General features: G+C 38.8%; 1 protein-coding gene across 9 annotated transcripts in view; it reads left to right on the top strand.

Moving 5' to 3' along the window:
* ATP6V1H (ATPase H+ transporting V1 subunit H) overlaps window positions 1-12,814 on the top strand; it is a 129,737-nt gene that overhangs the window by 81,649 nt on the left and 35,274 nt on the right. For 6 of the 9 annotated variants that reach the window (XM_070631639.1, XM_070631638.1, XM_070631641.1 and 3 more), the window contains one exon: window positions 5,275-5,376. In XM_070631639.1, the coding sequence (XP_070487740.1) occupies window positions 5,275-5,376 (102 nt within the window). Of the gene's footprint in view, window positions 1-5,274; window positions 5,709-8,581; window positions 9,382-12,814 lie in introns of those variants that run through there. The other 3 variants (XR_011543424.1, XR_011543425.1, XR_011543423.1) reach the window with 2 other exon arrangements.

The raw sequence follows: 12,814 nt of genomic DNA on the forward strand, positions 1-12,814 counted from the left end.
GCTCTGCACTGATTTTTTGTTTAATAGTTACTGTGAGGATTGTATGAAAGATGTCGGAGATGAGATAGTCCGTTTTCTTATATCCTCTTATGTCCATTAACCTAAGCAGGCTCCTTCCCTCTTCTCTCGCCTTCTGAGTAATTCCTGTTACAAATTGTTCTGTTTTTATTTTGTGAGTTTGCGGCTAAGTTCAAGAGTTTATCATTACTTTTGATTCTTTCTTTCCCTTTCTCTTTTAAGTTGTAATTGAGTCTTTCCCTCCCTGTTGTGGTAGAGAGCTGCAGGTTTCTGATCATGTCTGTTTATTTGTCTCCTTGCTCAGAGCTTTGTAGACCATTGCCTTTTTGTTGCCAGTGTGAGGGTATCTTCAGCTGTTTCTTGTAGGAGATGTCTAGTGGCGATGGGCTCCCTCAGGTTTTGTTTATCTGGGAAAGCTTTTATTGCTCCATTGTATCCGAAGGAAAATTTTATGGGTAGAGTATTCTTGGCTGAAAGTTTTTGTCTTTCAGTATTTTGAATATATCATTCCATTCTCTCCTAGGCTGTAGGATTTCTGCTGAGAAATCCTCTGAAAGCCTGATAGGATTTCCTTTGTAGGTTATTTTCTTCTGCCTTTCTGCTCCTAATATCTTTTCTTTATCATTAACTTTTGCCATTTTAACTATTATATGCCTTGGAGAATGTCTTTTTAGCATTGATGAAGTGTTGGGCATTCTACTAGCTTCATTTATCTGTAAATCTGAAATCATCCCCAGGTTTGGGAATTTCCCAGCAATTATTTCTTTGAACAAGCTCTCTGCTCCTTTCTCCCCTTCTTCTTCTTCTGGAGAAGAATACCTATAATCCTTATGTTGCTTTTCATAATTGAGTCAGATATTTCTCGAAGAATCCTTCTTTTTTTAAATCTTAGTTTTGTCTCCTCCTTCACCTGTAGAATTTCTACGTTTGTATCCTCTGGAAGACTAATTCTTTCCTCTGTGAGATCAGTTCTGATTCTTAATGATTCTGGATTTTTTTTATCTCATTAATTGTGTTTTTCATATCCAGGATTTCTGTTTGATTTTTTTTTTTATAGTTTAAATCTCTTTAGTGAAAAGATTCATTTTATTGCTGAGCTCCTTGAATTGTCTTTCCATGTTTTCTTCTAAGTTGTTGAGTTTCCTTATGGTGGCTATTTTGAATTCTCTGTCATTTAGAGTCTATATTTCTGTGCCTTCAGTTTTGGTGTCTGGAGACTTGTCATTTTCCTTCTTGTATGAATTGTTGCTGCAGTTTCTCATGGTGTTTGATGACCTAATCTGTTGTTGGGGCATTTGTGGTATTCTTAAGATGCAGATTCCACCTGTTACTGCTAGGGGGAAGCAGGAGCAGAGTTTCTGGCCCCACCCCATCTCTTGGAAGCTGTGGGAGTATTATGGGTGCTTGCCCCAGTCTAGGGTGTCTTCAGACACTTATGTGGACTGTCCTTGGCAAGCAGGACTTCCTTGCTGGGCTAGGGCCACTGTTTTGCACTTCAGGGGCACTCTGAGCTCTCCCTCCCCACCAGAAAGTGATCACCAGTGGGCTAAAAGCTGATGCTGCCTCTTCCCACAGCCACCCAGGACACGTTCCCTCTTTGGGGGCTCAACAGCACTATGGCTGCTCGTGCACTGGCCTGGGGAGCATTTGCCCCACCATGTAGATCTGCTGCCGTCTGTTTATGGTTCACAGAGCCGCTGTGCTTGGTGGGTAGAGCTTCCTCTCTGGTACCTGAGCTAGGGCTGCTCCTTGGCACCACAGGGGCTCAGTGGGCTCCCCCTGCCCACCAGGAAAGTGAACCTGAGTGAGCTCAAAGCTGCTGTACCTCTTCCCACAGCCACCCGGGACATGTTCCCTCTTTGGGGCTCAGTAGCACTGTGAGCGCTCACACACGCACCTGGGCAGTCTTTGCCCCAGCATGTAGATCTGCTGCAGTCTCTGTTATGGTCCACTGTGCTTGGCCAGCAGGGCTTCCTCAACGGGACCCAAGCTAGGGCTGCTCCTTGGCATCACAGGGGCATTGTGGGCTCCCCTTCCCCAGGGGGAGAGCAAACACAAGCACGGGCTAAGGGTTACCATTGCCTCCTCCTACAGTCACTCCAGTGTGTGTTCCCACTTTCTGGGCACTTGCACCAGGCTGAAAAGTGTTTGTGTGCATGCACAGGGCTACTAGGGGAGAGCAGGGCATGCTCACCTATCTCTGCCACTTCCCGCGAGGCCAGTCCATCCACCCTCAGATGCATAGCTGCGTGCGTCTCTCAGGTGTCCTCTTGTGCTGTGTGGGCTTCCTCCATTGGTCAGTGAATGTCCATGTAGTTGTAGTTCAAAAGGGAGAGAGACAAAGGGAACAGGTAACTCTGTCATGTTGCTGACGTCACTCCAAGTTTTACTACTCTTAAGCATTTACTTTAATGCAAATGATATGAGCAAAGATAGTTGTGATTCAAGTTGTTTTCTAATAAAGATTTTAAGAAATAAGATTTATATTTTGTGAATGAATAGTTTGTATGTAAACAGATAACCAAATGATTTTAAAACTTTTTTGTTTTAGATATTTTAAACTTAAGTTTTCAACTTAAATTTAAACTTAATTTTAAATTAACAATATTAAAGCATAGTAACTCTTAAGCATCTTGGTAAAATTAGGTAAATTTTTCTTTTAATGTGTGTGTGCGTGTATTGCTAACGCTTTGTATTCTAAGTTGTATCAAATAGCCTGGGCCAAGTCATTCAGGCACTCTTGAAGGCATACAGAAGTAAAGTGAAAAGGTTTCTTCACTGCTGTTCTATCTCATACTCCTTCCTAGCAGTGACCAGAGTCAGCAGGTGATACAGTGTCCAGTGTTCTTTTGTTCATGGACGTACCTGTACCTGCGTCTTTGTATGGTCATGTGTTGTTTAACAATGGGGATAGGTTCTGAGAAGTGCGTTGTTAGGTGATTTCGTCATTGTGCGAACATTATAGACTGTGCTTACACAAACCTAGATAGTGTAGCCTACTGCATACCTAGGCTTATTTGGTATTAATCCGTTGGGACCACCATCATAAATGTAGTCTGTTGTTGAGCAAAGTGTCATTATGCAGCATATGACTGTTGGGAGTTATTTATACATGTCACCACATATGCGTGTCACCATACTAAAGGTTAGTTTGTGACTTATGTTTTTCACTTACTATGGATTGGGGTCTCTTAAAATGACTTAGTCTTTTCTTTTGTATTTAGCCACTTTATTTCACTGAGCCTCAGTTTACTTCTCTGTAAAACAGGATGAACTAATAATCCTAATATTAGGGATTAGATAAAATGGTGGATGTGAAACTGCTTTGTACACAAAGTTATCATTGTTGCAGAGGAAAAAAGCAGGCGCTGCCAGTATGGAAGAAGAAATCAGAGAAAAGCCTAACCTCTTATATGGTTTCCATCCTCTGACCTTTTTCTCTTAGTCTTTTTTTAAGATAGTGTACACTGACATCTTTGTGGAAATATGAAAATATTTCTGTATGGTAGATTCCTAGAAATAGAATTGCTGGGTCAAAAGGTCTGTGTATTTTAAATTCCACTAGGAGCTGTCAAAATTGTTTTTCCCAACTGGCATCACCATTTTACACTTTATTTATTCATGTTTTTCAACTAGTGTTTATTGAGCATCTATTATATGATCAGTATTGTCGTAGATGTTGCAGATATAGCAGCAAATAAAAATTCTTATTCTCATTAAGCTTACATTGTACAGTCATGCACTGCATAATGACGTTTTGGTCAGCAACAGAATGCATATATGATGGTGGTCCCATAAGATTAGTACCATACAGCCTGGATGTGTAGTAGGCTGTGCTGTCCAGGTTTCTGTAAGTACGTTCTATGATGTTCTCACAGTGACAAAATTACCTAGTGATGAATTTTCTAGAACATATCCTTGTTGTTAAGTGATACATGACTGTATTTGGGAAAGAAAGACTAAGCAAATAGTCAAGTAAATATAATATAATGGCTGGTGGTGATTAGTACTGTGAAGAAAAATAGATCAGGAGGAGGGGATAGAGAAATGTTGAGGGAGGTACTATCTTAGGGTGATCAGAGGCTCTTAAGCAATAGGTGACATTTGAGCTGAGAACTGAATAAAATATATTTTCTCGGTATTCTACTGGGTTTGGTTAGCTAATTCTTTAAGGTGTTTATATATCTATGTCTAAGTAAGTGGCTATTGCTGGCATATTAGCAATTTTTTTATATGTTAGTCTTCTACTTGCTCATTTTTAAAAACCACTTAGTCTGATTGGTTATCATAGTTAGGCTCTGGTTGCAGAATGAGTTGAGAAGTTTTCCATCTATTTCTGTGCCCTTGAGCAGTTTAAATAACACAGGAATTACCTATGCCTTGAATGATCTCCATTTGCGCTCATATGGAAGGCAGTCCTTTCCCAGCTGATTGGATTCTGAGCACTGTAGTTCCCCTTTCCCTTCACTCCCAAGGATACGTGCACCCCTATGTAAGACGCCCTCTCTCCCTGGAGGTCCTTGAGGAGGCGGAAATCTGTGGTCATGGCTCCAGGCTCCCAGCAGAGGGGAGCCTTCTCTGCTGTTGGTGGTTGGCTCTTCTTCTCAGAAGTACCCGCTAGACTCCAGCAGTAGTTTTGCTCAGCTTGTATGTTGCTCTGGAAAAACTATTAGGGGGTTAGGGGAGTCAGGATTGTGAATTTTGGCTGCCACCTTCTCAGAAACATTCACTTGCTGTTATGGATTTAGTTATATTTATAAAGTATATGTTCAAATCTTTGTGAGAGTTGGAGCAAGAGAGAGGAGAGATGCATGTGCTCAGTGCTCAGGCTCCATCTTGATCACAGCTGAAAGTAATTTTTCCTAATACTAACAAAAGGCTTACAAATGATTTATTTTCAAAATGTCATTAGCAAAGATCCGCCGGTAGTTGTATATTAAAATAACATTTACCCACATTCTAGTTGTCTTTCTTGAGAGGGAAAGAGAGGAAGTCCCTGATATTTTGAGAATTGTGTGTGGTATACGTTGTGAATCTGAAAGTAACCTGTTTTTTTATATATATATATATATATATATATAAAGGTTTTAAAACTGCTAATGTGTAATCTATTATGTGTGATAGTGAAATCTGTAGAAAATATGATTATATTTATAAACATCTGTGGTCAGGAAGATATCTGTATTATACCTGTGCTCTGTTGTGCCCTGTAGTAGAGTTAGAAATCAATCTCTCTTTGGATTAAATTTATTTCAGAATTTTGACAAAACTTCTGGAGGTGTCAGATGATCCACAAGTCTTAGCTGTTGCTGCTCATGATGTTGGAGAATATGTGCGGCATTATCCACGAGGCAAACGGTGAGAGAAAAGCCATTAATTTCACTTGGGTTTCCTGAAACATTCAACATAGAGTCCTAACTAATGTACTTATCTAAAATAGAGTAGTTTAGCCGAGGAGCTGATGGAGTAAGCAAAATCAAGATTACCATAATACTGAGAATTATGATAAACCTAATTGAAAGTGGGTAGTATAAAAATATAAGTACACTTGTATAATACTATTGTGTTGTAGCCACCAGAGATCACAATAGAAATTTCATGTTCAGGATTTTCTTTGGTTTGTATGATTTAATTCAATAGCCATTTTGTGAGCATTGGTTATTTTTCAACTACTATTTCTAGTTACAGAGGTGAATTAGACATTGCTTTTACGTGGAATGGGCTGGTCAACTTAGTATCTAATGAATTCCTGAAGCAGACTTTAATGAGAAGTCTTTCCTGGTCCATATATGATCTAAATATCCAAAACTATCTGCAAGAGCCTTTAAACTCTTGTAACCATTCCTGCCAACTTATGGTAGTGAGGTAGCATTTTTTAATTTAGTAGCAGTGAAGAACAAGAAAAGAAGGTGATAAAGTGTAGAACTTGACCTATGTATGACTCAAGCATTCTGTTCTAGATACCTTGGTAAAACATCAGAAACAAAATAATTCCTATAATTGACATGAAAGAGTTATCAGTAATTTAAACTGTAATTAAATTTTTTGAGTATTGATTAATCTTTTAAAATGATTATTTCGAATTGTTAGTCTGCAAACTCACTGAAGACCTATTCAGTTTGAGAAATACTCCTATGGAGGGAGATATGGAAATCACTTCACAGAGAGAAAACACTGCCTTTTTTCAAGAAGTTTCAAAGAGAAGGGGAGTTTTCAAGGGACTATGTCATTACGAGAAATAATTTGAAAATATACCTCAAAGGAGAAGTAGGAGATTGCAGAGGCCTTGAGTTACTCGGAGATATACTAGTGAGGGATGTCAGAATAAAGAATGAATATACTGGTCCATGGGTCTATATACACCGCTGGAAGAACAAAGAAAAGGAGTAGCATGGCCAGAGTTTCAGGCAAAAAAAAACCTTTTAGGTAGTGTTTTGTGCTGAGGACTGATTGCAGTGGATGATGCAGTGATCGGTAATCTGAAGAAGGTAAAGCACTGTGTGAGAGATAATCCATAATGGGGGACAGCAGGGAAGAGAGAAAGGAAAGGATGTGGCAGCAGAGCTGGGTTATGTAAAGGCATAAAAGGCTTCTGATTAAGCAGTAGATAATGGTGTAAACAGAGTATTCAGAAGATACATTTGAAACTTTAGCTGGTTCCTGATGTCATTAACAAGTCAGTACTGGGAGAAGGTAAGTTCTTAAATAAGCTTTTCACTTTTATCATTTCAGAATTAAGGTATTTTATCTAGATTTGCTTTTAGCTTCCTTTCCCAGAAGAACTGTAAATAAAGCCCAGCTATATATCTAAGAAGGATTTATCTATCATCGATCTGTCTGTTTTGCATGTTAAATACGTCTTGGATGGGTTAGGGACCTTGGCTATTAGCTATATTTATATGAAAGTAAACTTTGTCTTTGTTTTATATAAAAATCTTCAATTCCTCCATAATAAAATAGGCTCTTTTTTGAATGGTATTAATGTTAGATGGTTCTTGATACTACAGTGTCAAGAACTACAAAGTCCTTAGCTTTTATCCTACTTACAAGTTAGCAAGTATACCTGCCATAGTTCCAGGGATGCTGGTAGAGGCATGAGACTCCTTGGTCAGAGACAAATGATAGTTTGTCACTTATAGGAGTAGCAGTAGCAAGAATATTAGCATTTTGTGCTGGTTCCTCAAGTCTCAATTTCCACAGGAAAACATGAAGAGAGCCAAAATGAGCCCTGTATGGAGTGCAGAAGAAGAACCCTAAACTTAGGGAACTCGAATCTCTCATAATAGGCAGTAAGCATGCCTGCCCTTTGCTCCTAAGCAGACACATCCCTTTGAAAAGGGCATTCAGTGCCTCAATATGAAAAAAGTACAGAAATGTGAGAGAAAAGTCTCCCCACGCAGAAAACCCTCAATTCTGTACTAACTTGCCTTCTGGCAAGTCTACCTATAAATATGTCACTCCACTGGTCACTCTGATTCACCTGGGTGACGCAGGCTGGAATCAAATCTATTCAATCTGTCTCATATGTCATTTAATTAAGGCTACTACCTACAAGACTCCAAGCACCAGTTTAAGCCAGCCTACAGTACTGACCTTATCCATGACCCCCAAGGTCCTGGACCTAACCAGCTGAACAAATGCCATACAGCATCAGGGTCTACTTAGAAATCCAACGGTTTTCCCCTTACATTTCCCCTCAGCCACTCCATGTGGCAGACAAATGTCACTCAGCTGGTGGCATAGACAAATAGGACAATCCCTCCTACAACAAGGACTAGACTCAATTATTTGATCTGAACTGGACTCCTAATGTTTACCATCCATCTGGGAAACCACACTGAAGGCACTGTCAACTTGTTGCCCCCCAAATGGTGAGTATCTCACTTGAGTGGCCCAACAGTTATAAACACTTTCTTTCCAGGGGCACCGTGAGAACCCTTGGTATTGTACTTCTTGTATGAAGGCCAGGCATTAACTTGCTTTGCTCCCCAAAACCACAATAATTTGCACCTTAGGAGTGGTCATAAGAGGCTTTTGAGTATTTAAGGAAACACTACCAGTAGATCGTGCAGCCCTCAGATGTGTGTGGAGATCTCTACAAAAGGAGCTACCTTGCTAATTCAGTGTAGCTTTCCAGAAAGAAGTGTTCAGTGACACCACTTTAACCCTGGAAGATACTCAAGTCAGCTTCAACTCACTGGCCAGCGTTTGTTATGGATGATAGAATTGCCCCAGACTTCCTTCTGCGGCCAAGGAGGAATCTGTACATTCTTTGTGTATCCATCTGTACCTGGATCAATGCCACAATACACAATTAGGACAAAGAAGGTATCTAGAACAGAATGCTTGAGTCATACATAGGTCAAGTTCTACACTTAATCACCTTCTTTTCTTGTTCTTCATTGCTACTAAATTAGAAAATGGCTAACTCACTACCATAAGTTGGCAGGAATGGCTACAAGAGTTTAAAGGCTCTTGCAGATAGTTTTGGATATTTAGATCATATATGGACCAGGAAAGACTTCTCATTAAAGTCTGCTTCAGGAATTCATTAGACACTAAGTTGACCAGCCCATTCCGTGTAAAAGCAAGAAAAGTGAATATTGCCACTTGTGAGACATAGGGATAAAGATTCCCAATCTACTCCGTGGTTGTGTTCAGCCACATAAAAGTATTTCTTTAAATTCAGTTGTAATTTGTGGATGTAGTTTTTAACTATAGTCTTCATTATTTTTTTCCTCTATGAATAAAATAAAAACATTAAGATTTGGAAAAAGTTCAAACTTGCAGTGGGGCTGGTCTGGTGGTGTAGCAGTTAAGTTCACGCACTCTACTTTGGCAGCCCGTGGCCGCTGGTTTGGATCCTGGGCATGGATCTACACACTGCTTATCAAACCAGGCTGTGGCAGGCGTCCCACAGATGAAATAGAGGAAGATGGGTACAGATGTTAGCTCAGGGCCAATCTTCCTCAGGAAAAAGGAGGATTGGCAGCGGATGTTAGCTCAAGGCTAATCTTCCTCCACACACAAACACACACACACGCACACACACAGACAAGTCAAACTTTCAGTGATGTATCCATTTCATCACAATTCAGTCATCCTAAAAAATTATTTTGGTATCTCAAATTTGATGTTGATGTTTGGAACTGGAGATATTTTAAGTGATATTTTTAACCTATTCAATCAAGATAATGACTATATTGCTAAGTTGCTTAAAATAATAGAATCTTTACTGGCATTATCAGTAGAAGTGCTGTCTAATGTATCATATACTGATAAAGCCAGGAATGAACATTTTCTACTATTTAAAGTAAAATTAATGCCAGTAAAGAAATTAAGTTCCTTCCCAAAAGAAAAAAATGGCATGCTTCTGATTGGAAAGGCAGTCTTATACTCCCTATGCCTTTCCTCACGCAGCACTCACTGCTTGCAACTTGATCATATTCATACTTCTATTTCTTTCAACACTGAGAATATTAGTAGGCTTGTTATTGAGTTCCAATTCATTAGTGCAATCTCTTTATCCACGTAGCAGTAACTCTCCCTACTGCACATAACTAGTCGTCTGTCAGTACTGAGTCCAGCAAACTTCTTGTCCAGATTCTGCGCTCCAAAGATAACAAGCGTATCTCCTCCATACATGCACAGTACATAGGCTGATATGTAATGGGCACTACAGATGTCAGTACAGAATCACGCAGGTTAAGTGTACAGACTAAACTTGCCTGCTTAGGTTCAGATCCCAGCTCTGCCACCTAGTAAACTGTGTGATCTTGGGCATGTCACTTAACCTCTCTGTCCCTCAGTTTCCTCATCTGTAAATATGAGGACTAAATGAGTTAATATGTAACGACTTACTTAGAACAGCACATGGCACATGGTAGAAAGCGCTATTTAGGTGTTTGATAAACCAATTAAATGAGTAATTTTGTCCAACTGTTAAGTGAAGTATCTGCTATCCTATATGATAGCAATTACTCCTCTTCACTGTATGTTTTTGATATCATGATTTTTAACATTACTTAATAAAGAAATTTGGCTTTCTCTAAGAACATAATGTTTGTCATCAACTTTGTGGTGGACTTTTTTCTTTTTACAAGTTTCTCGGGAGTAGAATAATTTGTACTCACCATCGCACAGCGGGAGTGTCAGAAGAAAAAAGAGTGTTATCTCTTTCTGAGTTTTGTCCCTTTGTCCATCTCAAACAGTAAAATTTTTCAATTGACAAGATTTCATATCAAAAATGTACTGGAAACCACAGGTGATTGTATTGCTGGTCCAGTGATAACCTTTTAACTAGTAAATATATTTCCTATCATTTTCCTTCGTCACACTCAGATTTGTCTCACCATGCACATTTACATACGATGTTCAAAATGGAGTCCTGTTCAATATAGCTTTACATATTTGTTGTTATTTCAGGACTTCTTGTGCAGTTCAAAGAAACACTTTTGATCCAATAACCTGTTTTTGTGAATTCTGGTGGAGAGCGTAACACAACAGAGATTGTCCCCCCAAACTGCAGATTTAATAGCTATCCTCAATAAATACAAATAACAATGAAATAAACTATCCAGATAAATTTACACTACCAACTCTCCTGGCCAATTCAGTTCTTGTAAAGGACCAATAACCTTTAAGATTGTAATACGATTTCCAAAAAACAAACACAACTTATTCGTCTTACTTTTCAAATATATACTGTGTATGTGAATAAAACTGTTCCATTACTTTGTCCTCAGAAAGCACAAAATCACCATGGACCTGACAGATGCCCAGAAATCACACTTTGATGACTAGTGCCCAACACTCATCCCTGAGGGAATGTGCCCCCTTTGTATACATGACTCTGGCACAAATGGTGTAGTGAGCATTGTTCTAACCATCAAAACATTGCAACAGCAATATCCAAGCCACTTCAAACTTTCATAGGGCTTGTGCAACTGCAAAACCCTCTCTTTTCCTGGAATGCCATAGTGAACATTTATTTTTTGTTTTTTTTAAAAGAGTACAACATCTAAACTGCCTTCCTGTATTTGAAGAATTCCGCACCTTACCAGGCATGTGCTCCCTCCCACTGTAGAAGATAAAAATGTCAGCAGTTCACTTTCCTAATCTCCTTTACATCTAGCCACATGCTCATGGCCTAAGCTCAGCAAATTAGATATACTTGCCGCAGTCTTCCAACAGGAATGAGTGTTGGAGGGAAGCGGGGTAGCAGGCATTCCCTTCAGGCAGCAGCGATGGCCAGGCTCCGTGAGGAGGGTAGGCAGTAGCACCTGGTATCTGGGTGTGAGCAGAGTAAACTCAGGGTCAAGAGCTTAGTCATAACAGCACCCTTGCTGGGCTCGCTTGGTAGCTTGATTTTGGTTGCGATTCAGCCTGGGTAGCCTTTGAGTGTAAGGTTCCCCAGCCTTCCAAGCTATAGTTGCTTTTCAGTGCATTCTTTTGCTGCTTTAATCAGGCATTCATGTTTCTGTTTCTGCAACTAAAAATACTGATGTAAAAGATTCCTCTCTTTTTAATCTGGCAAACCAGTATACTGCCGTTAAAACACAAATGTCCAGTTTTCAGTGCGTCTGTGGTGTTCTGTATGTCTCTCATTGTATAGTGTGTACAGTGATAACCTGTTGGTCTGTTTCCCCCACTAGACTTGAACTCTCAAAAAGAAGAACTGTATCTGACTAGGCATAGTGTTTACTACAAAGTAGAGCATAATAAATGCTGAGAGAAAGAGCTACCAAAAGAACTTATGCTTGTTCTCTTAAAATGCAGACTTTTATATGAGGTAAATATCTTTTTTTGCCCTTGTATAAAGCCTAGCGTAGCACACGCAAATAAAAATTGATAAATTGCTTTGATAATGGCACAAACCTTGTATCAACCAAACTCAATAAATTTCTCTTTTCTAAATTATAGTTATGAAAAGTAACAAATGTTCATTATGGAAAACTTGAAAAATACGGAAAAAACTAATGAAGAAAAAACACCTGTAGTACTGCAACCTTACAACTATAAAAAAATACCAGTTTAATTATTTTCATCTTTGTTCCTCAATATATATATATTTTTTCTTCCAAAACTGTGATCATATGATATTTCCTATTTTGTCTCCTTTTTAAAATTAATTTCTCATGGGTATTTCTCATCTACAAATTTTTAAAAATATAATTTAATGCTACCTATAGAGAAATGTATTCCAGTTTACTCAAGTCTTATTTTGGATATTTGATGTGTTCCCAATTTTTCATTATTATGAAAACAGAATGAAAGTCTTTGCAAACATTTCCGATTGTTTTCTTTTTGCCAGTCCCCTGAAGTAGATTTAATGAGATAAAGTATATAAGTACTTTTGAGAGTTTTAAAACGTCAAATGTGTACCAGTTCAGACTCCTACCAGTGGGAGGTGAGAATAGTGTCTTTGCTGTCCTCTCAGCAGTGCTGTCATTTCTTTTTAACTTCTCACAGGGGAGAAATGGCACCTGATATTTTTAATTTATATTTTGATTACTGACATGATTTATTAGGAATATTAGCTGCTGTATTTAATATAAACATTTTTAAAGTTTGCTGTTTATATTATTATGCTCATAAGATTTTTATCATACGTAAGTTTCTGTTGCTGTATAGTGAAATACATTCACTGGTCCTTAATGTTTTATTGAGCATCTACTATCTCCTAGGCACCATTCTGAGTATTGCCCCATGGAGCTCAGATTTCAGTGAAAACATTTGTGATTTCTTCCACTACTTTTATGCTTAGAAAGATTTTTCCCAGTTTGAAATCTGGTAA

Source organism: Equus przewalskii, chromosome 8 (assembly GCF_037783145.1).
Source record: "Equus przewalskii isolate Varuska chromosome 8, EquPr2, whole genome shotgun sequence".
Classification (NCBI taxonomy): domain Eukaryota; kingdom Metazoa; phylum Chordata; class Mammalia; order Perissodactyla; family Equidae; genus Equus; species Equus przewalskii.